Source organism: Anguilla anguilla, chromosome 7, assembly GCF_013347855.1.
Source record: "Anguilla anguilla isolate fAngAng1 chromosome 7, fAngAng1.pri, whole genome shotgun sequence".
Lineage (NCBI taxonomy): Eukaryota > Metazoa > Chordata > Actinopteri > Anguilliformes > Anguillidae > Anguilla > Anguilla anguilla.
The window spans coordinates 49,542,870-49,570,571 of record NC_049207.1 but is presented as its reverse complement, the minus strand read 5'-3'; the positions used below and the strand labels follow the sequence as shown (position 1 = coordinate 49,570,571).

The 27,702-nt window shown below is 44.5% G+C and overlaps 1 protein-coding gene across 3 annotated transcripts in view; it reads right to left on the bottom strand.

Annotated features, from left to right (window-relative positions):
* LOC118231985 (Kv channel-interacting protein 4-like) overlaps positions 1-27,702 on the bottom strand; it is a 159,576-nt gene that overhangs the window by 72,462 nt on the left and 59,412 nt on the right. The window contains exon 1 of one of the 3 annotated variants that reach the window (XM_035426470.1): positions 14,040-14,553. The exons of the other annotated variants lie outside the window; for them this stretch is intronic. Within the exon in view, the coding sequence (XP_035282361.1) occupies positions 14,040-14,097 (58 nt within the window). The 5' untranslated portion in view covers positions 14,098-14,553. Of the gene's footprint in view, positions 1-14,039; positions 14,554-27,702 lie in introns of those variants that run through there. 3 annotated transcript variants of the gene reach the window in all.

Here is a 27,702-nt window from a genome sequence, read left to right as displayed (position 1 = left end):
GTTTTATTATTTTGGGACACTAGGCTCCCAGACAGTTAGCTAATGACACAGCCCACATTCATCACAGGGATGTCTAGGTTTTGAGCTTTCTGCCTGTCCTAACAGCAGGCACATTAACCATCTGTAAAACGCAGCAATTTTTCACCATGAAACAAAATCATTAATTTCAGTGAACGTCAAAGATGCAGCAGTGTGCCAGAGAAAAGTGGTAATCGCTAAAATATTTTATTAATCGCTACAGAGAATGAGGGCAGGCTGAAGACTTCTTCCAACACATTTGGCATAAGTGTGGAAACGAAGAGGACAAAAATCATTTCCCGAGCGCAGAATTGGACACAGTTACGGGCGGAGTACAACGCACACCGCGCTGACCTTGTGATCAACCTCTCTTTAATAACAATCTCCAGAGCTGGGGAGAGTCACTGACTCCATTTAGATACTGATCAAACGATGGCAGAGTTCAAATGTTCACTTCCTCCATCTCTCGAAAGACAAGGCGCAGCTCTTGACACCCATTGCAGGATTCGACGCGGAAGCCAGAAATTAAATGAGCGTCAGGTCAAGTGAAGCAGAGAAGTTTAACCCAGAGAAATTTTTATCAGTTAACACCATCTTTGGGTTCACAAAGTTAAAGTTCATACAATTACATTTTCTCTTCCTGCCTTTCGAGAGGACCGCTTAAATTGAGGAACTGTATTTTTGGTTGCAAAAATAATGTACTATTTTTCAACTTTCTCTCCTGATTTGGGCCCAGGACCAGCCTGAACACCAGGGCCCAGCTGTTGGCTGGTGCACTACTGAACACCATGAATTAAGAGGCTCATCTATTGTCAGTTTCAGAACTGGAGCGGGTTGTGCTAGATGTCAATGGGTTCTCTTCTCAACCTTTTCATGTGGTTTGTATGAAATGAATTCCACCCCCCCCCCCCCACCCCCTACACTTCAGTTGAGATGACCTTCTTTAAGAATTCACTCAAGAGCTCATATCAATGAAAGACAGGTCCCTACCTGTCAATTACAAACTGAATAGACATTTACAACCTGAGTACATGTAAATCATTATGGCAATGTGGCTAATAAAAGAAAAAGAACAAAAAAAAAACGACTTTTTATAAATGGGCTTTGACCATCTTTGTTATTCTACGTCTCCTTCTTCCGTCTTTCATCAACCCCCCCCCCCCCACCCCCACCCCACTCCATCCACCTTCCAGAAGGGTCCGTAAGAGAGGGAAAAGATTGAGGTTTACCATGGCAACGACCTCTGCGGCGGCTACGCTTTTGCCCACCTCTATTAGAGCGCTATCAGTCACCGCTTTATTTGCCGCAGCTGAGCGCGGTCTAAATATAGCTCCTGGCCCTGTCGGGCAGTTTGAGTGGCTTGCTGGCATGATCACGACATGACAGAACAGGTTGTGTGGGGAAAGTGAAAGACTAACCCCCCCCCCCCACCCCTCCCCACCACAACCCCCAACCCCGTCCCGATCCCCCCCACCCGGCACGGTGCAAATTAGGAGCCGCCACGCTCGAAAAGCAACAGTCTCCAGCACGATAACTCCGCCCACCCACGGAACGAGTCTGGCCATTGGTTCACACAAAAACATTTTAGTACATTTATTTATTTTTTAAAAATGTGTATGTCTTTTGCATGTCCATTTTTTTAAATTCTATAATAAACTGTACTGAACTATAAACTGTATCATTTGATTCAATTTCAATTCAATTTTATTTGTATAGCGCTTAAAGAAAAAAAGTATATCAATAAGAAAATTTTATTTTTTTATTTTCTCCTTGTAATTCTGATTTCATGTAGTTATTTTTAGGCGTGCCAGGCAGCAGTCCTGCAGTACAGAACCTGAGAGCTGTAGCTATGTGTTAACGATGGGGAAAAAATGCGTGAACGTCAGGTAATGCATAGCATAGCATGGCATGGCGCTCACACACTGCACACGTTGTGGTGAAATCACAGCCTGGCTCCAGCTCCTGGGGCAACATCTCAGCGGTAAATAGTGCCAGTGAACATGTGATCTTAAAAAAGGGTGCCTTTCTGGAGAAGTGCCGCGATTACCGCCATTGACTGCCTAAAAATGTTTGAAACGAGCCAATATGAGGGAGAACGGCGGCTTGGTCATAATTCTCATTTGCCTGCTCCGGAAACATCACCGTTACGTCCGGCCAATCGGTGGAGGTATTCGGGGGACACTAATTGAGACTGTAAAAGAGCGTGCCCAGGGCCAGATGGACGACTACGGCCGACCGTCGACAAAAAAGCGCGCGAGATCACAGAGGAGAGACGGAGGGGATGAGAGTGGTGGAGGAGGAGGAGGAGGAGGAGGAGAGAAAACAGCACGGACTCACATCTCTCCCGAGACGTCCCCCGCTGTGCGGAAGATTGCGGCTGAAGTGTTCGCGGTTCTGCGCGGTACAGTGAAGGGGGGGGGGGGGGGGGGGCGCCCCGAACCATCCTCGTCGATCGTGGGCCCGTTAGGCAGAGCAACCCGGGTCCACTGCATGGCTACGTTCCCTCTGCACACAAGCACTCCTCATACGACGCTATTACATGTCAATCAGTCACAACTTATGATGAACTCCAGCACCAGTGTAGTTTAACGGTTAGGGAACTGGGCCCTGTTTTACGAAGCAGGAATACGGCATTTGCTGGAAGAAGCAGAAGCAGGCCCATAGTGCCAAATCAAGGGTACCTGGAGATAGTGATGCTTTAAGCTAGACATATCTGAGCTCACATCTCTTGCATAGCCTGTGGGAGGTTTGGACACAAGTTAGAGATGCAGAACCCTTAGAGTCCTGCAAAAAAACCAGACGGCAACTGAAATTATTCTTTTTAAAAGCAGTCTTTCTACAACCTTCCTAGCGCCAGGTGAAGCAGCACTAGTTCTACAAGTCACAGTAAAAACCCTGCAGCTCGCACCAGGAAATCCAGGCGTCCTTCTCAGCCGTTGTGACACAGCGTAGTTCCGCCCACAGTCCAGCATGTGCTGCAGAGACACCATGATGTGTGAATTACACAAGCCAACAACAAGCGTGAGTCAAAGAAATAACTGAAATCAATCAGGACCATCGCATATAACCCGCTCTGAAATGCTGTAGGTCATGTTGAAAATAAAAAATAAAGATGAAATGAAACAAATGTGATCACGGAGGACTGCCGAACAACCAATGTATTGGTGGCCATTAGTTATCACATTCCAGCAGCTGTTTCCTGTAAGCAACGTAATGGGACTAGCACCGTAGAAATACAAGTCGAAAAAAACCATTAAACTTGTCTGTGCTATGCTGAGTAATTTGATACTGCCACTGGTCTAGCAAGCACAATAAACAATGGAATGAATATTTTATAAAAGTATTAAATATGGATTTGTCTTTTGTGCATTGGTGATCCCACTGATGGAATGCATGTCGTCAGAAGATAGCAAGGTTTTCCTCACCATGTCACTGATATGGCAACAGAACTACGGAAAACATCGTTTAAACACAATTAACAACTGATAGATTCATTTTAAAGTGTACTGTAGTGAAAATGTTCAAATCATTTTTTATGCGAGAGAAGGGTGCAAGAGAAATCTTGCTGAACTACTGAAAGAGTCCGTCACACAGGCTTACAGCACAAGAACAGAGCACAACATCTGGGATACAGGTGCACCCGGGGTTCCTTCTTAAAATTCAAAGCCAGTTCTGGGTCTTGACGGAGGTGACTGACAATCAAGACCCAATCTACTTCCTTTGTTTGTCCCACCCCCTCACTTCCAAAAAAAAAAAACCCACGAGTGCAGATGAAGGCGATTGCGACTACCGCCCGAACAAGTTAAATGAGGAGCCAAACATCAGAAAGTCTAGAGAGGAATCACAAACACAGATTCGGCGGCAGCAACAACAGGCTTGTTCCTGAAGATCAAAGCAGGTACACACAGCAGCACAGGTAACGCCACACACACTTTCAGAAGACAGAGTGACATCACGACATCGGGACACCAACGGCAATTCGGGAGCGTCTGCCTCTTGCACGGCGACGCAGAGCTACCCGAAGCGAAAGGCACCTCTGAAATGTAATCTTCCTGCCGAGCCCTAATGAGCATCTCGGGCCAGATGCCGGGCAGAAACCGGTCCATTTTCCAACAGGAGGCCGCATGTGCGGCGATGGCACACCCGCAAATTAAAAGACCATCATGGACACGGAATAAATGAAACGCCTCTATTTGTGGCACACGCAGTCACACAAGTGAGTCACCTTGTCATCAATTTATTGGCAAAAAAAACAATTTTTATTCCCCAGATATGCAGTACGCATCTGCTCTCTCAGCCACAGTTTGAACAGCTTAAAACTGACTACAGATTTATCAGTTATTGATTATTCATGTTTTAATGAGTACAGTAAGATAAATATAGAAAATATATAGCACATAAAAACACTGAAATTTGGACATCTAGATGCCAGATGCAAAGCGGGCAATGCAGTCTTGTTTATTTTAGAAGACATGTATATGACATGCTAACACAGTATCACATGTGACTAGTTCAACCATAACGTTAGTTACACATGTATAACATGTTTATATCACACTTGTAGATGCGTTCATTTTTCCATGCAAATGTGCAGCTTTAATTATTTTTTATGTCCAATTAACATTCCAATTAATATCATATTAAACTCAAACTCAACTATCATATTAAATTCATACAAGCAACCGGCATCTTCAACCAACAGGAAAAAAAATCTGACTTTCTTGCGCTAAAACCTGATGATGATGATGATGATGATGATGAACACGAACAACTGAACAACAGAGGCTGACAATGGCGCTCTCTCTAGGCCCTGTGAAGAGCCCCTCCCATGGTGAAACACTAATACCGATCAAACAACTGTACACCACCACCTGCGGGGATGGGAGAGCAATTTACAGTCCAGCCAACTGTCCGCTTTTAGGATTACGTCGTTAAAACTTAGAGGAAGATCGATGCAGATAATGTAGACGCTGAATTCAAAGCATAACCAGGAAGATGCACCAAGTTATTTTCTATTCATTTATTATTTTTGCTTTTTCAAGTGCATTACACTATTGTGCTTTTTATTTTTAAAGCGTGGGTGTGTATGTGTGTGAGTATACACGTTTGTGCACACGTGTGTGTGTGTAGTTACATACAGTATGTGTCTTTGTGTGCGTGTGTGTTTGCGTGCATGTGCGTGTGTGTATTTATGTATTTGTGTGTGTGTGTGTGTGTGTGCCTGTTGGTGTGTGTGTGTGTGTGTGTGTGTGAGACGGAGCTCAGATAGACGGGGCTGAGCAAAGGTATCGTGTGTCTCAGTTTCTGCTCCTAATTAAAACAGCAGCAGCAGGAGGGCTGGCCTGTCTGACCCACTGACACCTCGCTCTCCCCTCGCTCTCTCTCTCTCTGGCCCCGGGGGGGCGAGCAGAGGGTGTGGGATATACGCGTCACAGACCGCTGCCATGAGAACCGTCATTAAGAGGTGCTGGTCAGGTCCACATCACTGACCGCTCACAGCAGGGTCACCGTTTCAGGAAAGGAAGCTTCCTTTCAAACAAGTACACACACACACACACACACGCACGCACGCACGCCACATGTATACACACCCACACACATGTATGCACACGCACACGCACACGCACACACTTGTATACACACACACACGCAACTCAATCTGGTATGGAAGCCAAATATGTCATATACACATGTTCAGATGCGAGACCCATGAAATTAAACTCAGTTGTGCAAGGTCACTGAAGGTCATTTATTCTCCAATGACAACAGAGGCAGAATGTGATGGGAGGGTATTTCAGAGGGAAGTTATCAGCAGAAGCAGATACTTGATGCTAAAACACAAAGGAGAATGGGGTCTAGAGACAGTTTAGCAGACCAGTTAAATTTAAATCCATTTAAACTCATTTTACAAAGCCAAGGGAAAAAGTCTAATTTTCCCAGAGAAATCAGAGGACATAGAGCCTGAAGGTAGCCTCGCGCTACAAGGCTTTGTTTACTCAACGTGAAAGGCTTCGGTTCGGCTCCATTAAAGCCCCGACCGGCTTTACTTTCAACTCCATCAGACGACACAAAGCCCCGCGGACACTGAGTGATACCTCATCCGCGCGAGAGATGGCGGGGATAGCGGTAACAAAAAAGAACTCCGACCGCGCGCAGGCGCTCCTCCCGCTGCATCTGTCACTGCGTACAAAGGAATCGGGCAGAAATGTTCGCCAGCTGCGTGCCACACACAGAACAAAGCTTATGCCACAATGGTTCCTGTGTACAACTAGTCATCCAGCATTTTTTTTAATTATTATTACTGGTTATCAAGTTCCGTATTTGGTAAGTGACATCACTCACTGTCGCAGATATCTGAGCGACTGGATTTCAACATTTCAGCAAAACTTTACAAGATTAAAGCCTAATTAAAAAAAAAAAAAAAAAAAAGAGTGCAACATTTCCAGCGTGTTAGTTTGTTAATACTGTAGATTATCCTGAGAAAAAGAGGACATCTTTGGGGAGTAAATGTGTTTAATTCTATTTAAACAGAACTTGGGCTGTTATAGGCGTTTCGTTCATTTGTCTGCGAAAGTGTGCTTCCGGATGATTCCCTTCCATTTCCAACCCCATTGGAAATGCTCTCTCGAGATAGCACAAAAGTAGAGAAGCAATTACACATATCTCTTCCCCCCCCCCCCCCCTTAAGTGAACAGTATTTCATTCAAATAGGATTTTAAGCACTTGACAAGCGCTTGGGCAATAGGCTTTTAAAAGAGTCATGTGTCTCCTGGGTTTCCAGATGAGACTGAAGGAGGATACCCCCACAAGCTCGTGGCCTTTAAAACAACACACTTAATTGCATATAGAATAGATTAAGTGTCAGTATGTTCTGATAAATGGCGCTGCCTCTCAGGCTGCTAAGGTAATTTCAACTCAGCCAGGTCTCAGAGTCGGCAGAAGAATTGGCCCCAAGCACAATACCTGTCAATTTACAAACTAAAAATAATTGTGGACTATCTCCTCCCTCTTCAAAGTCTCTCCATTTATCAGTCTTTATTTTAAACACACATTAAGCCCCTTTGGTTTACCTTTCTGTGAAATAAATGGACCTTGGGATACTGGCCTTTCGGAAATGGAGATACAGACCACTATGGCTAAATATATCGGCTCTGATCTCTGAGTTTTTATAAGCTCAAAAGCAAATTTTTCAGTGACCATGTGCCATGTGCCAAACAACCTAAACAACCCATTTTACTGTTAATACCATATTGTTACTATATAATAAAACGTGTGCATTTTAGACCAATATATAGTTTAGATCTAAGCGGGACATTGGGGGAAAATCTTAAAAGGACAATCAGAAACGGTATGAAAACCATGGCGAAAAAAAATGTGACATCACAAGTATTTTACGAAATTATGGGAAATATAATGAAATCATTAGATCGAGGTAAACGAAAGCCAAAAAACTTATCATGCCGTGGTGAGCACGCGCAGGAGCCAGCTCTGACGAACAGAATTGAAAGCAGCGAGTGTGGCAGAGCGATAAAAGAGCGGATTGTTCTGTCGGATCCAATCGCGTCTTTAACACAAACCCAGTGCACATTTTAATGAATGAACAACTTTTCCATTCGTTTTGCTTGCTTGATCACACAGGCATAGTTGGTAATATCTGCGCGAAAGCAGCTTACGTTTGTCAGGCTGAATCTATCTTTTACACGGTCAATGGGCCGAATGCCCGTTAAAAGATCGAGGGGACAAAAACAGCTGTAAATGAACGCAGTCTCAATGCCCCGACGCGGTGAGCACCAGCCTTCGGCGAATGACCTTACTTAACTTCACCGCACAGACCAGACGAAGAAACTCTGACACCGTTCTCTGAGCTCCGTCAGAAGATAATTGACTTCTCTTGAGCTGTGAGCAGCAGTCTCCCCAGAATTTTTTTTTTTTTTTTTTTTCACAAAATATTTGCCGGAGCAGTTGCCATGGAGAATAATAAGATAAATGTAACAATAACCGATCCGGGTAATACAATAGGCATTTGAAAATTATGCCTCTTTGAAAATAGCTAAATTCTTATGAAAGCACATTCGCTGGCGCCGTACATCCCAACGGTCCAAAGAAAATATGAAACTGTGTCTATCCTACTGCAAACTTTAAAAAGATAAAGTTTCATTCAATATTAAAACCTCTGTCATTGTAACGGCTCACCACGTGCAGGGGCCCATAAAGCTTCTCATATGCCCAAGGAACTTTGATCTATCACCTGTTCGTTACTGCCCTCTGGCGTCAATGCACGGAGAACAAGCGCTACTTTTTAAAGACACATTTGTGAGGCTCACGTCCATTTCTTATTTGAATGCTTCCAGCACTGAGCTGCCTAATGATGCGAAAGCCCAGTCTGTCGAGAAGGAAACATGCCAGAGCGATGCAAATGAGGCGTCCATTCCTCTCGCCAACAGTCTCCTTTACAAATCCACAAACATTTACAGTACATTAGTGCATTAATCACTGCTTTCATTTCTGCAACATTGACAGCTGCATGAATTTAAAAAATGCATTAAAAAATTGTCACCAATCTACAGAAGTATCAGAACCAGAGAATTTTCAGAAAAACAAGCAACCTGTTCCAAGCCTGCCATAAAAGCCAGCTTAGATTTGATTGGCTGTGTGAAAGATACACATCACATGGTAACAGAGCCTCTGTTGCTATTCTACATGGTGTAACCAGATGAGGTGACACACACAAAAAAAAAAGAAAACCCACCAACCATTGACATCACACCTGCACAGTGATGACTGGGCTGCCTCTCCTCATTGGACAAAATGAGAAACCCCACATTGTCCTTTGCAGACAACAAAAATACAGCCTGATGAATTCAAAGATTTGAATTAAGCTCCAGAGAAGGCCTGAATATCTCCCACTGCCAGATGCATGAGATCACATAGTCCTCCATGCCAGCAGAGGTCCCCACTATGCTGAATGATGAACAGGGCAAGATCTTACTCAAGGGCCACTCGGGACAAAGAAGCTGTCAAGGTTTGTCATTAGGGGTGCATCCATTCATTTTCACTCCTCACCCTCCTTTCCTCCACTCCCCCACTGCCACTCCCTCTCCTACGCAGAAGTATGTAGAGGAAAGGAGGGGAGGATATGAGCCTGAAGCCACTTCGCCAACACAGTTCAGTGCACTTCGCTTGTCTCCTCCAATGTTAGCGTGCTGGCTAAAACAGCTGGATGTGTCACTTGTGTGAATCTGCTGCTCTCATGTGGACACTTGGAGAACTGCACCCACACAACCTTAGTTTAAACGTGATCAAGCATATCCAGTCGTTACAATGTCAAAATACACAGGACGTAAGACTGTCTAGGCTAATGATACCATTACACAAACATGTGAACTATTACACGTATATGTGTGTGTGTGTGTGTGTGTGTGTGTGTGTATGAGACAAGTTACCCACGTCTATATCTTTGAAAGAGATGGAAGACGTTACTCCAGTCAAGCAATACAGAGAGCACCGAACAGAAGCTTCTTTAATTGGCTCACGGAAATTATCATGCTGAGAACCAAGCGACTTTGCATAAAATTTAAACGCCTCGCAACAGAAATTCCCTCCCGTCAACCTCGGGGGAAATAAAAGCGCTTGTTTACACTCGTTTTAATTTACGTGTTAATCTGTAGGAAAGTGAGAACAAAAAGCCAGCGATGATTAAGTCATGTTTTCAGAGAGATAAATGGCCCCTGCACGATTTCAATAATGCACAGCTGATCGAAATTCCAAATTAAAGGAGGAGAGGAAAAGGAAGAGAAGAGGAGAGGGGAGCGGGACACTCCCGTGCTGGATTTTGGGAAGGGAGCCACGGGCACATGTGACAGGTAAGGCCTACACTCCCTGGAGCAGTGGCAGGTTGGGAGGGGAGCTGGGCCAAGAATACCAGCCACCGGTGGCCTGACCCACTTCACACTCACGAGGGTGACCTGGTACGATGAGAATGCTTCAGTCATCACAAAAAACAGCACTTTGGAATGAGAGATTCAGTTGTCAGTCACACGCACACAGGAACAATGAGAGAGCTTTGTTTACCACATGAGAATGGAGCCAGCTTCAGTTCTGAGAGACAGTAGGGTGAGCTTCAGTCATCAGACAGAACAAAGCCAGCTTTAGTTATGACTGGCAGAACAGAGTGAGCTTCATTAATCACAAACTGGAGCACTGATTGAGCTTCAGTTATCAGACCTGGGCACTAAGCTTCAGTTCAGACAGGACAGAGTTTCAAACACGGTTTCATTTTATCACACAGAAAGGGCTAGAGCCAACTTCACATTCGAACACTATAACAATCATCTGTCATTAGCATTTAAACCAGACAGAGCCTGCACCAGAAGAGCTGCTTGCCTCAGGTCTCGGACTGTCAAATCTTGAGTCATCAAGTCACCCTCGCAGAGTGATTAACACACAGGCCTTTTCACCGAACAGCAGACCTGCGTGACTCAATTGTACATTAGCCACAATCACATTCATTCCGGTTCTGGAAGACTGAGTACAATGCAGCACCCAGAAGCCAATAAGGTCTCGCTCTTGCATCGCAAGGCTCTGAAGTGACTGGAATGCAGAGTTTCTTCTCCTTTTTTTTCTTTTTTTCTTTTTTAATTTACTTGCGATAAGTCCCACTCACCACTGCCCTCCAAATGGTTGGGAGAGCTGCTACAGTCCTTTATATCGGACGTTTGTGGCCCTGAAGGTGCACACGCTCATTACACACACAGGAGGGTTGCAGGTTCGATTCCCAAGAGGCGTAATGCTGCTGACGCCTCGGGCAACGTACCCAACCTGAATCACTCTGGTAACACACTCAGTTGTGTAAGAGGACTCTATGCAAAAACATTAAGCTGTGTTAGTCGCACTGGATTAAAGCCTACGCCAAAGTCCTCAATATAAAACTGAAAAGCAGCAGATGGTGTCGTGCGTTTGGAAGACTGCACCCTTCCGAACTGGAGGTTACAGCGATAAGCATGACTGGGCATTCGGACTCCTTTAACCCTTTAAGGTGCAAGATGACAAATATGTAATTAGAACTGAACATTCCAATGTTGATGTAACAATCACTACTGGTAACAGAAAGCAATGTTTCGACATCGGTCAACATCGCTTGTTTTTAAAATGTGCTCTATAAATAAAGTTTACCTGACTAAATGCCTGCCTGACCAGCAGGGGTTGCTTGAGTGCCATAAGACGTGGTCATCATGGCCAACCCAAGACATTTTCTCCCGTACAGCAAACTACAGCGACAGCAAACTGCACATCGCCCTCAGCGCTTCCTGAGTGTAAATAAATCTGATAACACGCAGCACCGCACTGTGTTGTGGGGGAGAGAATCTGGCAGGAGTTGCGACCGATGGTCTGTGAGCATTGGTGAAATTTTGTGAGTGGGGGACGGGGCGCGGTCTACCCAGGGACCCCGGGGTCACTGCCACCTGTTCTTTCCTGTCCCACCGAGGGACCCGGTCTGTTCCACATTTCCCCTTCCAAACAGCAGAAGGCCTGAAGTGAGGTAACCAGCGGTAACACCCTCTCTAACGCTCGCTCTCTAACTCTCTCTCTCTCTCTCACCACCACGAGAGAAGCAATGCTTTTAGCAAACACTTTGAACAGGGCAGACGTGCCACTTCAAACCCTCTCGGCCGAGATGTCAATTTTGCTGTTTGTTATCCGCATGCAAATGCCCCAAATCCACTCTTACAAAAGCAGCAACTTCAAACTGACCTAGAAAAAAACACAAAAAAAAAAAATGACAATAAAAAACAGAAACACTGTGGGGGGGGGGGGGGGGGGGGGGGGAGGCTGAAGTGAGGCGGGAAAGCGCCGCTTCTGTTTGTGTCTCTGGCCGCGTCGCCAGCTCGAGTGCTTTCTAAAGGACGTCCAGGCGACGAGGGTTTGGGCAGGGCGAGGACGCTCCCCGCTCCCCCCCCCCCCCCTCCCCTCCCCTCCCCTCAGCGATTAACGAGTGGCAGTAGAGTGGGCAGTGGAGCTGCACTCCCGAACCGGCGACTTAATTAATCAAACTCATCGAGGTGCGGTCGGGTTCCAGATGAGCGCCGAGCTGGATCTGGCTGTTTCGGGGGCGCGTGGGCGCAGCACCCCCCCACCCCCCCATCCCCCCATCCCCCCCCCCCCGGAGGCCAGTCCCCAGGCCCTCCTCTTGTTCCCGCACTTGAACAGGCACTAGATAGCCGGCCTTGCATAATGCATTAGAGCGGCACTGTGCAAACTCAACCCCTCGGCCCCGGCGCGTTAGCTGGAGTGCTCTGTGCAGCCTCTCATCTCTCCTCCAGTGAGGTCTGCTGAGCAGAAGGACGCCGCGCTCACTTCAACGCCAGTCGGGGCTTCTCGCAGCCGTTCGCTTCGTCCTGCGCCACAAACGGTTGGTTTCGGTGACCAGAAACGGTTGGTTTGGGTGACCAGAAACGGTTCGTTACGGGGACCAGAAACGGTTCGTTTAGGAGACCAGGTTTCCACACTTTCAATAATTATAACCTCGCTGATTTCACATGACGGTCTATAGTTGGTGTATAATTTGACCAAATCAAAAATATGCAGACTCTATGAAAAAGAATCATTTGCCTTTTAAATTTAAAAAAAGCAAACTGATTGATAGTATTAGAACAAGTATAGAATTGGTTGATCTGATCCATTATCTCTTAGGATGTGAATGGTACATTTATTCCACATGGTGTGCACAGCTATTTCTTACATTAAAAAATCCCTTAATAATCTTAGAATAGAAAAATTAATAACAATTTAAGGATTACAGTTATTCCTGAAATATAAACCAACATACACAGGGTGGGGACCAAGGTGTTTGCACACCACGATTCAAGGATATAAATGATTGCTCCAAGTATATTTTAATTCCTTAAAAATCCTGTTTGTGCTCATCAGGAAACACTGCTCAATATCTGAGCTTAAATTAAGGTTTTTTTTTTTTTGTTGAAGCAGAATGGTGCTTTACCTTGTTGGCCATATTAGAATCGTACAAGCACACAACGTGTTACCCCAATGAAGGTAGGCAGACTCAATCACCTTAGCATTAAGATTTTTATAAAGCAGCCATCAATAATAACTGGTCAAAAACACATACAACCCTTATACTCAGGCCCCAGTGCTCCAAATCATGCTGTCACAAAGATTATTTTAAGCCAAAATTCCGTAACCAGCTCTTTGGATTAAACCCACTCGAGGCAAGGGACTATATTCAAACTTTATGCTCTCTTCTCCTTGTGCCACTAGATTCTGCTTACGGTGCACCCAACTGTCCTCCGCTTGATCTATTACAGTGAGAGTTAAACCAGCTCCCCATTTATTTAGCTTTCAACCCGTTTCACTACACAGCTTTAAAAATAGGCTAAGAACAAACCACTGTGAAGCTCTGCGTGAGAATACCATCAGGTATATACTACAAATGCTCTGAACTAGTCCTGTTGCTTCTGAAATATTCAGTAGCAAAGCCATAAAACAACGAAAAATGAAGCTGGTGAAATGTCCAGAAATGCTGCTCTTCAGTAAAGGGTAAAAAAAAAAAAAAAAAAAACAGTGGATCCAATTTTTTAGACTGCTGGTTTGTATAATTTAAAATGGGATTACCATGACAACCACAAGCGTTCCAGCGATTCTGATTTTTGCACAAAGCAACTCAGAAGCACAGAAAGCCTGTGCCTCATGGAAGACACTACAGTGGAGATCATATACACTCAAACACGCGCACACACACGCACAGACACATGCGCACACACAGACACACACACAGAACTGTAAAGCAGTGAGCATTTCAGTGCAAATCATCTGTGAACATTCACCCTCATCCCATGCAATTACAATTAACTGCAAAACAAAACAAAAACAAAAAATGAACAAAAAAAAAAAAAAAAACAGAGCTGGAGGGCGAGCCCCTGCATCTGCTGTACGGGTAATTGCGTAATTGTGAGAGGCGCTCAGCTGGAAGCAGACACAGTAAAAAAAGATCTTTCCTGGCCTACCTTTCCTCTTGTTTCTTTGCTTGGACTGCACAGAAAATATCACCATCAGCGCTCCCATCCTTTCAGCGTGGTCTGCGAGTGTGTGCGGGCGTGCGTGTGTGTGCGCGTGTGTTCGTGTGTGTGTGCCTGTGGAAGTCTGTGCGCGTGTCCTCTCCTGGTGCTCGGGTTGGCTGGGTTCACACTTTGTTAGCAGTAGCGTCTGAGCGTCGCCCTCCTCCTCGCTATTTTCCCACGAACAAAGTCTTAACAGACGCCCGTGCTCCGCGCGCACACACTCTAACAGCTAGCTGGGGGGAACGTAGACAGGAGAGGGTTGGCTCTCTGCTCGGAATTTAAATTTTGATGCATACTCTCTCTCTCTTTCTCTCTTTCTCTCTCCCTCCCCGCTACTTGTGAGCAGTTTTTTTTTTAATTTTTTGTTTCTTTTTTAAACAAAGGCGCAGGGCGCTAATTTGTAGCAGTTGAGCACCTTGATTAATTGAGCTGAAACCTGTGAGCGCACGCCCGCGACGGTGTGAGTTCCCTCCCAGCAGGTAGGCTTCTCAAACGTGGAACGCGCAAATTGCTGTTGGTCGGGCGTGCGTGCGAGCGAGCGAGCAACTGGTCCCCTTCCAGCCGTTTCAGACCGAATGAGAAAACCTGTTGCCTTAATTGCGGTGTGTTTGGCTTGGGGAGACCGGTAACGAGGGCTTCAAGAATGTGAGAGGCAGTGATAGAGGCGTTTCAATTACTCCACTGCGCCACGAAGCCTATCGGTAAAGCACAGACAGTACCTTGCACAGTGGAGTTAAATCCCAACAGCACAAATACCTCCAACTATGGAAAAGAATGAACTTATTCCACGATTTTACTACTTTTCCTTTAGTACTTTTTTATTTTCACATTAACATTTTCTCTAATTACCAACATATTGCAGGCCATATAAAAAGTGTCGGCATGATTGGAAACCGTTAAGGTACTGACTGCCCTGGAGAAATGTGCCTTTTGCAAGTGCACCCTGGGTTATTTCTTCATAAGACTACAGGCAACACTGCTGGGATACTGCAGTCCCGTAAAATTAAAGGAAGGCTTTGGAAATGATGTCTACTGAAACGCACAGTATCAGAACATGCAATCAAACCAAACAGCACCAAACATAATCAGTCAGGTTCCTTTCATTTTGCCACATGCACGGTGGCACAAACGCACCAACTGTGAGGGACCTGACGTTTCCATTTGCAGCATTTCAGCCTGAGTGCAGTCCCTCAAATTAAACTGTGTTTCGTCTGAAAGGAGCCCAGAATGAATGCCCTTTCGAGACGCACAATGGCTTTTTCAGACTGAGAACACTGAGAATGACTGCACGACAAGCGTCAACGCGACAAAAACAAAAGCCTCCTCAAAACAACTGCCTTCGTACAAAAAAGGGGACATTTTCCAGTTCATTACAGGCATTTGCATAGCAGATGCTCTTATCCAGAATTACTTTCAAGGCCTTTATTTTCTATTTATTTATTTATGTATTTATTCATTTTACATAGCATTTGCATGCATTCCTTTAATACAGCTGGATGTATACTGAAGCAATGCAGGTTAAGTACCTTGCTCAAGGGAACAATGAGAACCAAACCTGTGGCCTTTAGGTTACAAGACCAGCTGCTTACCCATTATACTGCATGGCCACCCACCATGGCCATGTTCTTCACCCACCCATCCAGTCTTATCCCCTAGCTCCATCTACACACTTATATCCACTCCACCCCCCCCCCCCCCCCCCCCCCCGCATTTCATTGGCCTTGTGAGCTTGGTCCAATTCCAAGTAAATCATAGGCCATCAAATGCCAATTTCCCTGTCTCCCTCCTCACCCATCCCGTCTACGGTATTCTCTGAGCACAAATCTTCCCGGGAAAATCCCCGTAAACACTAGAGACCACCATTTTCCATTTCGGAGGGGGGACGCGGCGGGAGGTTGATCTGCTCCTGGACTTTTCCCGCGCGCGTCCTCATCCTGGCTTTCGCCCGGAGACCAACCAGCGGGTTAATCAAGCGTAATGCCAACCACTACAGAAAGGGATTTACAGCAGGCGAACAGGGTCTTACACCATGATGACTTTCTGTTCCCAGTCTCCCTCAAACTGAAGGTCACATGACCTTACCCCTCTGGCCCCCCGTCTGCCATCACCCGCTAAATCTAGGCTACGCTGTGATTGGCTCTGAAGAATTCCAACCGAGAAAACTGCGAAGTCCAGATGCATATTTTCCGGGACTCTCCTCACAGGGATTAACAGCTGATGACAAAGAAGAGAACACAGGGCCTTCTGAAGCGGCAAGACCCATTTCAGTCAAATTCAAAGAAGAATTATCTTCTTGCTTTGTGTATATTCAGAAAATTCCACAGGAGCCGGCGCGCGGAAAAGGCAGGGACATATCCGAAGCTTTAAATCCCTGAGAGCGAAAAGTCAAATTGACATCCTGACTTCTGCATTAATCCTGCAGATTATAAGATTTACCGACGGGGTGTTTGTGCAGAACAGGGATTACAGTTAACCTGCACACCATCACACACGGATATAACAATGGTACACGGTAATTTTATGTGGAGTTTCTGCAAATTATGCAAAGAAAGCTACTGTACACCTTTTTGTGTGCAGCTACTGATATTCTAAAAGGTCTTACCTGTGCATGCAGAAGGCTTTCTTTAATAAACAGACTGCCCATTACTCTCAATAACATTTGCACGTCCTTGTTTCTACATGGCACCAAGCATTCTGCTTCATAAAGCACACAAACCAATACCAAGCAATGACATTTAAACTGTACGATGTGCGTTATGACATAATGAATTAAGCTTCAATAAAACAATAATGACACCAAGGAATGTTCAGCCAAAGGTGATGAAGTAGACAACAAAGCGCATTCTAAAAATGAAATGTGGTCGGGAAATAATCGTAAAGAGTTATTTCCTCCCGGTAAGCGCTTCCAGAAGAATCCGGAAGCTTGGCAGCCGAGAGAGAACGCGAACCGCGAGGCCGGGAGGGAAGTATTTGATAAGCGAATCCCATTTAGATACGAGAAAGGCGTATGGAAACGCACGGGGAAAGCAAATGGTATAATCCCGCGCTTAAAATTCTCGAGCCTGCGATGTGGACGTGGACAGGCCTGTCCAGGAGCGATTATGAGCGACTGACAGAAAAGCGTGCAAATATACCCAGAGCAAGACTTCATATCGAGCCTGTCAAAGTATGACATTTTATTCTACTAAATGTATAAGTAAGGCGATGATTCACCCTTTCAGGAATAACGCCCAGAATGCCATACACTTATCAAAGGAAAAAAGCGACTCTTAGCACAAACTTATTCTCAGCACACTGCAGTCATCTTGATTAATTCTGTTACCATTTCGGTACGCGTCCAAAAACTACTGGAGTGGATGCAAAAAGAGTCATTTGTAGAAACAATTGCAATGCTTCGGATGAAAAGTAGGTTATTTTGACATTTTGAAAAACACATTCTCTCAACACCATATATCATGTTTTCAGTGCAGGAAAATAACAAAGTACTAGATAGGCTATTTATCTCCAATCTATTTATCTTATTACACAAGGTCTGTGTTACCAAAAGAAACAAGACAATCACAGGTGCCATTTTCTGAATTAGTAAAACAAAATTTCCGGCAAACAAAAACCTACATTTCTCAAATGCGATTACGGAGTGTAATCACCGTATCAGTCATACAACACCGCATTATGCTGTCTAACTGACTTCGCACCATACAGAAGCCTTTTATTATCTGAGAATGAAAGTGCCCATTTCACACAGAATGACTCCAACTGACAACATTCGTATTTAAAAAAAGAGTATAATTTTCCCAGTTTGCCTTAGAGGCAGGCGGAGATAAAACGCATTCCCAGAACAACCACAGCACGGCAGCAGCGAGCTCTCAAAACAGAGTGGTACGGGTTTGATTTAATAGTAAAGCACATTGTACAGTCATTGTCACGGCACAATTATACAACATCTATAATCTTTCCTTTGACCGGACAAACGTCTATGGTAAACATGGCAACACTAGAACAGGAAGTACTTCTACAGTATAGTTCTGCTGACTACACTTCAGAAACCACAAACGCAGTCAATAAAACTGCTGTGTTGATGTATCACAATGCAGCGTCAGTGTGACACACACACACACACACACACCATCAGCGTTCCTCTTAAGGGTGACCGATCAGTCATGTACTCTGTCACTCCACTGGGGCCGGCGACGTGGTTTAAAGTGTCAAAGGATGAACCCTTCAGGCCAGAGTCCATGTGAATCAGGCTCATGAATCTCGGTCCCTGGGCCCGCTCGACTACACTTCCCCCCCGTTAATGCTCACCTCCGACAGCTTAATTGACTTAACATGAGAGGCACAAAACTTGCCTTATTAATGTACACGGATGTCTGCCTACACACACATCACAATGCATCTCCAACATGTTTAGAGTACATCCGGCTTATGATATATTCATGCATAAATACTGTAAATGAACAAGTCGGCTTTATAGTTAAGCAGCTGTTATACGCACTCTTACAAAGTAGTATTTTTACAGAATACAAACATAAAACAGCTAAGCTATGCACTAGGTTGAAAATTAGCACTTCAGCAGCTTGACGTAGCCAGTGTTGCACAACCTCACTATAAACCTCTCTAGATCAAAGAAATAGAAAGGAGAAATATTTTTCAAGATGAAAGTATAACAAAATATGCAAGATACTCAGTAGGATCATTCTTCCCCTCCCTACCTGGCCACCACCAGTTTATACATATTTTATGCTTAATCTTCATTTAAACAGTTCTACTCTGAATTCTTTTACAATGATGACCCGGGGAATCAAAGTGGGTAGGGAATGCAAGGGCTTGTGTAGCCAATCAGATGAAGGGGCTCATTAGGTGGCCAAATTCAGAGACGGTTTGCGGGAATTTAACCAGAACATGGGGGTTCAAAACTGCTTTTTCAAAAGGAGTCACGGATTCGTACATCGGATACATGATCATCTCACGTTAAAGTACAGAATCTGTGCAAAATACAACAAAATGAGGTATCACTTGAGACCGAGTAAATATTTCTGGAGACTGACTGTTTGAATATTGTGTTTTTGTAAAACACAGTTTTGATTTAATTTAGCCCTCTCTCATCATAAAACATAATCCCAAACCAGGAATTATTGTATGAAATTTGGGTAGTCCATAATCCATTGCTTGCTATGATTTTGAATAGCTTTGATTATTTTGGCATGACCCCCCAATTATTACCATGTACCTTCAAAACAGTGATAAATGCTCTCCATATTGAAATATAACAAAATTACATCAAAGAGTGACCTTTCATTTTCATAGCCCTCATCAACAGGTACTTCATCCCACAATACCTTGCATATGAGTGCTTGGAGAAAAATGGCTGCCTGCTGTCTCTTTTGTCTGCCCCGAAGATAATTTGCATGGCCGTGACCAAATACACTTTACTTGCCTACTATTGAGTATACAGGTTGCATGCAAGTTGTGTACGACATGTATACTCAAAAGTAAGCAACTGACTCACAAACACCCAGGATCTCAAAACATTTTAAAAATCAACCGTAATAAACAAAAATAATACATATAAATATAAATATATAAACAAAAGAAATACTTCACAATTCATTAAGTCTCCCCGGCTCAATTTCCATCTTCAACGAGTCTTTCACTTAATGGTTGTTTTCTTTTCCACACACCAGTAACTCCAAAACAACAAACTATAATGTTTTCGCGAACGCTCATTAAGTTCAGAAACTGAACTCTCGCTTAGCAACCGATCAACATGCAGAAGGATACATCTGCAGTCCACGGGAGTTTTAGAATAGACACTTTACTTTTCCAAGTTAATAACGATATTTGCAAGTGGATCCATACTAATAGCGATAAGGTTCTCAAACGCATTATGTCATGCCTACATGCACCACTAGGGACCAGTATAAGACAAGTTTTATACAGTATAAGATTAGTTTTATATGCTATTCCCTTCCTCACCAATGAGAGACAATACTGAATATTTTGAAGAATAATAATAGCAAAATTACTCAAAACGTTGAGTGAACATAAGACACAGCAAAGAACATGGCAAAGTACATGAAAATACAGTTCACATAAATTACAACTTCAGCACAGCAAGACCGTGCTCAATTAACACGGTCCTTGCTGAATGCCCTTCTCTGCTTTGACCAGCAGAGGGAGCCCTAGGCACATCATTTAAGCGGAAGCGGGTCAATTTGATGAGGTCATAACGGGCAGGAGGAAAGCAGCGAGGTCACAGAGAATCCACGGTATTGGGTCTCATAATCTCAGACAGGTCATACATCACTGTTATAGTGTCCTCCATCCCAACCCTTCTCATTAATCAAAGGGGCTTGGGTATTACTTCTTCCATATGATGTGTGTGCACAGCAAGCAACCCAAGATGCATCTATACGTGCAGATCAAAAATCACTCGTCATATTTCACTTCTGTTTTTAAAAAATATATATATTGTATATTTTTCCTGTTTTTATCCAGACTTCTCCTGGGACAAAGAACCAGAATATAAATTTTCTAGTACAAGACCCCCTTTTTTTGGTTTTAAATGACATTCGACAAATGGTTCTGTGGAGATGCGCACGCTCAAATGAGATCACAATCACCTGCGTCTCTCCCAAAGGAGAGAGAGAGCTGTCTGTTCTCAAGTGCATGCAATTTAAACTTCCTACCTGTGAACCTGGCAGTGGATGGGTGAACTCGGATGAAGAGAAAATAATCAGCATCGCTAATCTGTGATAAAACATCGATGGCCTGTCACAGCAGCTTCTTACAGAATCTCAGAAATGCCAGGAAGGCATTTGTGTTATCAAAACATTCTTGAAGCAGGCCACTTCAGAGATCTGACGTCCGACGAATAACATCAAACGAGGGGTTGGGGGGGGGGGGGGGGGGGGGGTCGATTGCACTTTGGGAAGCACTTAAAACATTTAGCGTTTCACAGAGAAGCGGTGCTGTTCGGAGAACAGAGAATATTTGGAAAATGTCACTCGCGTCAGGCTGGGGAGCAAAAAAACGGTTTGCCGAAAATTTAATCACGCTGAAGGCACTTCGCAATCAAGAAAACAGCCCGCTGTGTCTAATTTAAGAGGAGCGGCAGTCTTGAGGCACGAACACGTTCACCGCAGTGAGACTATCATCGGATGCGGCAGCCAATGAGCAAGCGGCGATCTGCCAGCCAGGGGCACACTGTACACAGCGCTAGTTAACCTGCAGCTCTGGTGCATGAATGCAGTCGCGCCAAACACGAATGCATTCAGTGCCTTTTGTTCGCTGCGAAAAATCAAAAAAATATTACTCGGGCGCGTCAAAAAAGGGCAGCGACGGATCAAAACCGGACGCTGCCAGTGCGGACCGGGCCTGGTAGCTCCAGAAGGTGACACGCGATCGGTACCAGAAGGTTTCAGACCTCTCTATCAAGCAGGTGATATGACGCAGGCAATGCAGACCTGGACACAGCCAAATTTGATACGGCTGAATAATGGTACTTTTCTCCCCCCCCCCCCTCCAATGATAAAAGGGTCAGGGGTACATCGAGGACAGGGTGCGTTTGGCCCCCGGCCTGCAATTGGAGAGATCAGGTGTACAGTACTGGTCTGATTAAAGATGGAAGGAAGGAGGGTGTACAATGTATGACATATACTGCATGGTATATGCTGTATGGTGTATGGTAGGTGTATGCAATAGATGATGTAGTATGATATATAGGCTACTGCATGGTGTATGATAGGTGTATGTTATAGATTATGTAGTTATGGTACATGCTGTATGGTGCATGGTAGGTATATGGAAAAGATTATGTCTGATACATGCTATGTGGTGTATGGTAGGTATATGAATGTCGTATGGTACATGTCTCGCTGGACCATATTCCGGTTTCCCTAAGGAGGCCGATCCAGTGTACCCCCTCCCCTGCTCTGGATCAGAGCCCATTTCTCAGCCCACAGAGCCGCCGCACCATCACGGCGGTACACGTAGGGGACCTGCCCGTTGGGTCGCCACCGCCGCAGGGGGGCGGGGCATCCAGGCTGCGCGGAACGCTGCCGAGAGTCACGCGGTCTCCGGGCAACTGCCGGTCGCCGTCAGGGAGCAGGCCCGCGGTTCATCTGTCCGTCACGCTCGCTCGGTCAAGCGGCCCCCATACCTGGCGCGGGACAGCAGGGCGGCAGCTGGGGACCGTCCCGGAGCACCTGCCGCCCCCATGTAATTAGCACGGAGCCACATGTCCCCCCCGCTCTCCCCCCCTCGCCTCCCTCCCCTGGCTCCCAGAGTCAGGATTAGCTATTTAGAACTGCAGGTCATCTCCGGGCACTGGCACAGCCAAGAAAAGCACAGGATGTCACACAAAGAAAACATACAGAATACATGCAACATTCATCACAACATCTACAGTACAGCATCTTAACATTGTCTGAAAAAAACAAAACAAAAAAACAGTGCAGATGTGCAGATGCATTGCAAGGCTAAACCTGAAAGTCCATCCTTTGAGTGTCACAAAAAATAAATAAAACAATAACAATAGCTGTTACTCATTGAGTGAAAGCTAAGGACAAAAATACATTCCAGGTCTCTATCAAAGGCAGTTTCCTGTCTTTATAGAAAGTTACTCGATTTGGTTCTTAATCCCACAATTAAGCAGTCTACTGTACAATCCTTTCCATATTTCCCAGCTTAGAATGTCTTTGATGAACCATCTATAAGAAAACATTTGTATTGCCTGGCCCATGTTTTAAAAAAATGCAATGCAGAATCACTAGCACCCTAGCTACATTTGCCCCTGCAAAACCTCTTACTGAAGAATAAACTACAGTAGATTTGTCCTCTGATAGAATTTTTAGTGCATTACTGTAGCAACAGGCAAAGATGCTGTGTGTGTGTATCAATGTTTTTTTATTTATTTATTTTTAACCGTGTTCTAAATTTAGAAACTCTAAATTCAACCATCAGACAAGCATCAAAACTGTCTGGGACATGACTGTCGCCACAGGGTGTCTGTAGACTGTTTGAGAGTTTAAGATCGCCTAGCGCCTTCCAGCTTACGCAGATCAAAGCTGAACGGAATCCTGGATCAGTCTTTCCCCCGGATACGTCCATACTTAACGGCATAATTTCAAGCAGCAAGCAAGGCACGGCAACACGCGTATCGATCTGCGATCAATATTCCAGTAAGCAGAGCATCTGAGAAGACATCAGTTCTGATTTATAAATAAAAAAGCATCACATTCAGCTAATGAGCACTGAATACTTGGGAAGCAATGTTCATTAAAAAAATAAAAAATTCAAACAAGAGCCTGAACAGGCCTGGGAGAGTTAGTTTATTACCGTGAGTTTAATACCAAGAGAAAAGTAAATAATGACTGCTGCTTCTTGGAAGTATTACCTATAAACATTACCGATAAACCCAATATTATGTGCTCATAAGCGGTTATGTTCCAAGAGGCCCCACAGGCGACCATGACGGATATTATCTTTCCACCACATGTGACAAAGAGCCACAAATCAAACGGCAAGAGTATCCGCAGAAATATTAAGTTCACGTCCACCGGAACAGGGAATTAGTTACCATGTTTGTTTTATGAGTTACACCCAAAAATAGAACACGTTTTCCTCTACAGGACGGACCTCGGGGGGGTTTCGGGAAACGGATAGCGTGTCATTAGCAGACAGCAGGCCGCAGCCAGCCTCGCTCAGATAGGCAACCTGCAGGTTGCCATGGAAGAGATGAATCAATCACCATTTCCCCGCCTGTCTGCATCAAAGCAACACGGCGGAAAAGAAGCCTCCACGCCGGTGATTAAGGATACTGGTGAGGAGACTTAAAAGCCTGGAACAAACACGGAAGGTGTACCTTCCTGAGTTATGGGTTATAAAAAATAAAATAAATAATTCATTTAAAAAAACCTCTGACCTTATGAGTTGATTTATTGCCCAACATAACTCGTCACGACCTCACTTGTATAATTCATGAGGCACGTTCTGAAGGCGGTAAAATAAAAAGCATAGTGAAGCTTTTTTTTTTTCAATATTTTTCCACATTCCATCTTGATTTACAGCTTCTCCTCGATTGAAATATGTATTTTAATGGTCGCTTTAAACAGTTCCGTCTTTTACATGACCTCGTATAAATCAACAATCTATATATATAGATCACTTCACGACGTGCTTTTAAAATGTCAAATTGTGTAAATACAGTGTGACGTGCTTTATGGCGGAATGGAAATAAGCCATATATATAAACCATATGGATGCATCAACACACGTGTCATCTTTACTCAGGTCCTCCGTCTTACAGGTAGAGAATTTGACTGCACTAAGAACCGCCGACAACACACTGCATTCACATTTCTGCCATTCAACAGACACTCGTATCCAGACAGAACTACACACATTACATTTACACACAACCAGGACAGGAAACCATCCTCTTCGTCCACTGACCACAGTGTCCGGTGCATAAAAAACACCAAGCAATGTCACGGTTTTACCAGACAACGAGATATTTACTATAGAACATGATTGTCCAAGTGATGGGAGGTTCATGGGTAGAAGAACCAAGGCAGACCCCTGGGCTTTCCACACCTGCTTCTAATTTTCAAAATGTCGATATGAAGAGGTAGGCACCAAGTTGGTACTTCACCTCAAGTTCAGCAAACTCCAGTACTACTACAGCACATGGTTACAATATCAAATTTGCGTTAATGCAGAGCAAATGTCCTTGGAGGAAGTTTGAGATGTATAACAGCATTACAAATGTCGGACACATTACCGGTCTCCCAAAACGATGGGCGGAATCTTCGGTTTCCCGAGCAACAGCACCATAGAGTGCCGCCCACAAGCAGGTTAACACATTCCCCGGCTCAGCCGTGGCCTTTCCCACCCCTGCATGTGGTTTTCTGGGGTCTGTAATCTTCCCTGTTTCTCTTTAATTGCTTCTCCAGGGAACGACTGACTGTCAATCACGCAAGCGGGGGTTGCGGGGCAGAGAGTCCTGATGTCACCTGTACCAAAGTCATATTCCAATGGGGTTAAGTTTGGGACCGACAATGGCTGGCTCATTTTCCCACACCAGCCTATGTCATTGGGCTGGCAAGTAAGCTTCATGATTATTGATCTGGGGTGACACAGGTGAGCCTGCTCTGACATTAAACTCCGTGGCCACTTGGCTTCAGACTTTCTGTCAGGTTATTCTTCGCCACCTTCGAAAGCAATTAATTTTTGGATCACGCCGATGTCAGACGTCCCATTTTGTCCTCATTTCAACATCACCCTGCAGCTGGTGACAGTGGAACAGCAGGGCTTTTCCAGCCAAAGACGCTCAGCTGTGCAGACATTCGATTTTCATACTGGGTCACCCACAATTCGCTTAAATGATCCCCAAACAGCCGCACGCCACGATATCACGAGCAATCGTGCATGGAATTTCAAAGGGACACAAATTTAACCCTTGTGTTGTCTTCACACACACGGACACATACTTTCTATGAGGCTCATGTAATATGGGTCGGGTTAACCTTGGGCAGTACTGCCCAGCCAATCAGGTTAAAAATGGGGGGGGGGGGAGTCTGGATACTCCTGGTTGTGCCTCATCCTGAGACACACTGGACTGAGAAAAATGAATATGGAGCATCTCTAGAGAGTCTGGCATTTTCAGACACCAAATGTAGGCTGAAACACTGTAGATATAGGCTAGTTCATCTTATTTACATAGAGATATTCTGGGAATTTAATACTTAGTAAGCTGAAGAAGTTGGATATGAAATGCCTGTTAATATGGTGTCTGCATGAACCAGCACAGATGGACAATCCATCAACTCGGGTATTTAATCAGCAAAAAAAAAAAAAAAAGAAAAAAAAACAAACGGTGCAGTATTTCATCATCATCCATTAATCACAAGCAACCCATCACTCTAAACTGATTACTAGCAATTACCACCCAGCACCTCAACTCAATATATTTGCTAGATCCATTTGTTGAGCTGACTCAAGCTGGTTCAGGGGGATTCACATGCACTTCTTGTCAGCGGGGATAAAAAGCACCGTTGAAACATGAAGACATTCCTAGAATATTAGAATATTTGACTAGAAAAAATTCCCAATTCAAAAATAATCCAGTCAAAATTACACTCCACCCCAAGATTAAACTCCTGAAACACACATGCATTTCTACATGCAGGGAACATTCTTGCTTCGTAAAAATCGACTCAAAGCAATGAAGCACAGGAGTTAGCCATGCATCTCTATGTTCACGCTTTAAGAATTCATGAGTTTTACATGACTGGCTTAAATGCACGTGTGTGTCACGCACCGCGCCCATTAATATTGATTTCAACCTACGGTTCATTTCATTTCAGCACTCAGTCAAGCCTTTCCCACTTAATTTCAGATTCAACAAACGAGCTCAGGAGCGTTATAAAACAGTCAGCATAACCTGCAGGACTGCAAAGCATCAGGAACCATGCGTTTTACGATTTGAACTCCAACTCCCATAGACGAACGCTGCTTTCAGTTATATATAAAAGTGCCATGGGACATTCATTTTCGTTGCATCAGCACATCCACTATCACCTTAATGGCAGCAATTGAGACAGCCCATCTCATAAAAACCACCAATGAAGAAGAGTGTAGTATTCCCCAAAATTTGAGTTTAGTTATTGGCCTTAAAAAAGAACTTCATTTCACTGTTTCATGCAGAACAGAAGTTCCTTGATCAGAATCTATGATCATACGAAGCTGCCACTTTTATAGCTTGGAACTGTCCATTTCACACACTTCAGCACAAAAATCGAGCTTATGGAAATCGCTTATCTGGAAGCATATTTGGCAACCCCCAGAAGGTGCGACTTCTTTTCAAAAGTAACGGTTCTGAGAAAAATAAAAAATAAAACATTTTCCCTGTAAAGTTCTCAAACTCGCAGCAGGGGGTATTTGCTAAAGAAAGAGAAGGCTGTGCTGTGCTGACTGAATATCAAACATTGCAAACGGAGTCAGTGTAGTGGAGGAGTCAGCCCAGGTCTTGGATGGACCAGTGATGTATCTGCCCAGATCAAGCTCAAGTTTACTCTCACAATGACAGACTGATTTCACAAGTTGACTCTCTCAATGATAGACAGAATTCCACAGTAGCGTACTATCACAATAAGACGTATCCACTCCACACTACCTTTACAATGATCCAGATCTCCACGCTATCCCACTAGTCTACTCTCACAATAAGAGTCAGATCTCCACACTAGTCCACTCTCACATGAAGCGACAGATTCTACATTTATAGTAACACAGATCTCCACACTATACCACTAGTGTACTATCACAATAAGAGTCAGATCTCCACACTAGCCCACTCTCACAAGAGAGCGATGTCCACACTGGCCTACTTTCACAAGAGACGGATCTCCACACTTGTTTACTCTCCCAAGTAGAGACAGATGTCCACACTAATCCACTCTCACAAGTAGAGACAGATGTCCACACTAGTCCACTCTCACAAGAGACAGACGTCCTCTGACAATAAGAGAAGAGATCTCCTCACCAGCCTACTTTCACAGTAAGAGACAGATCCCCCACCCCCTCCACTCCCGGAAAAGGCTGCAGA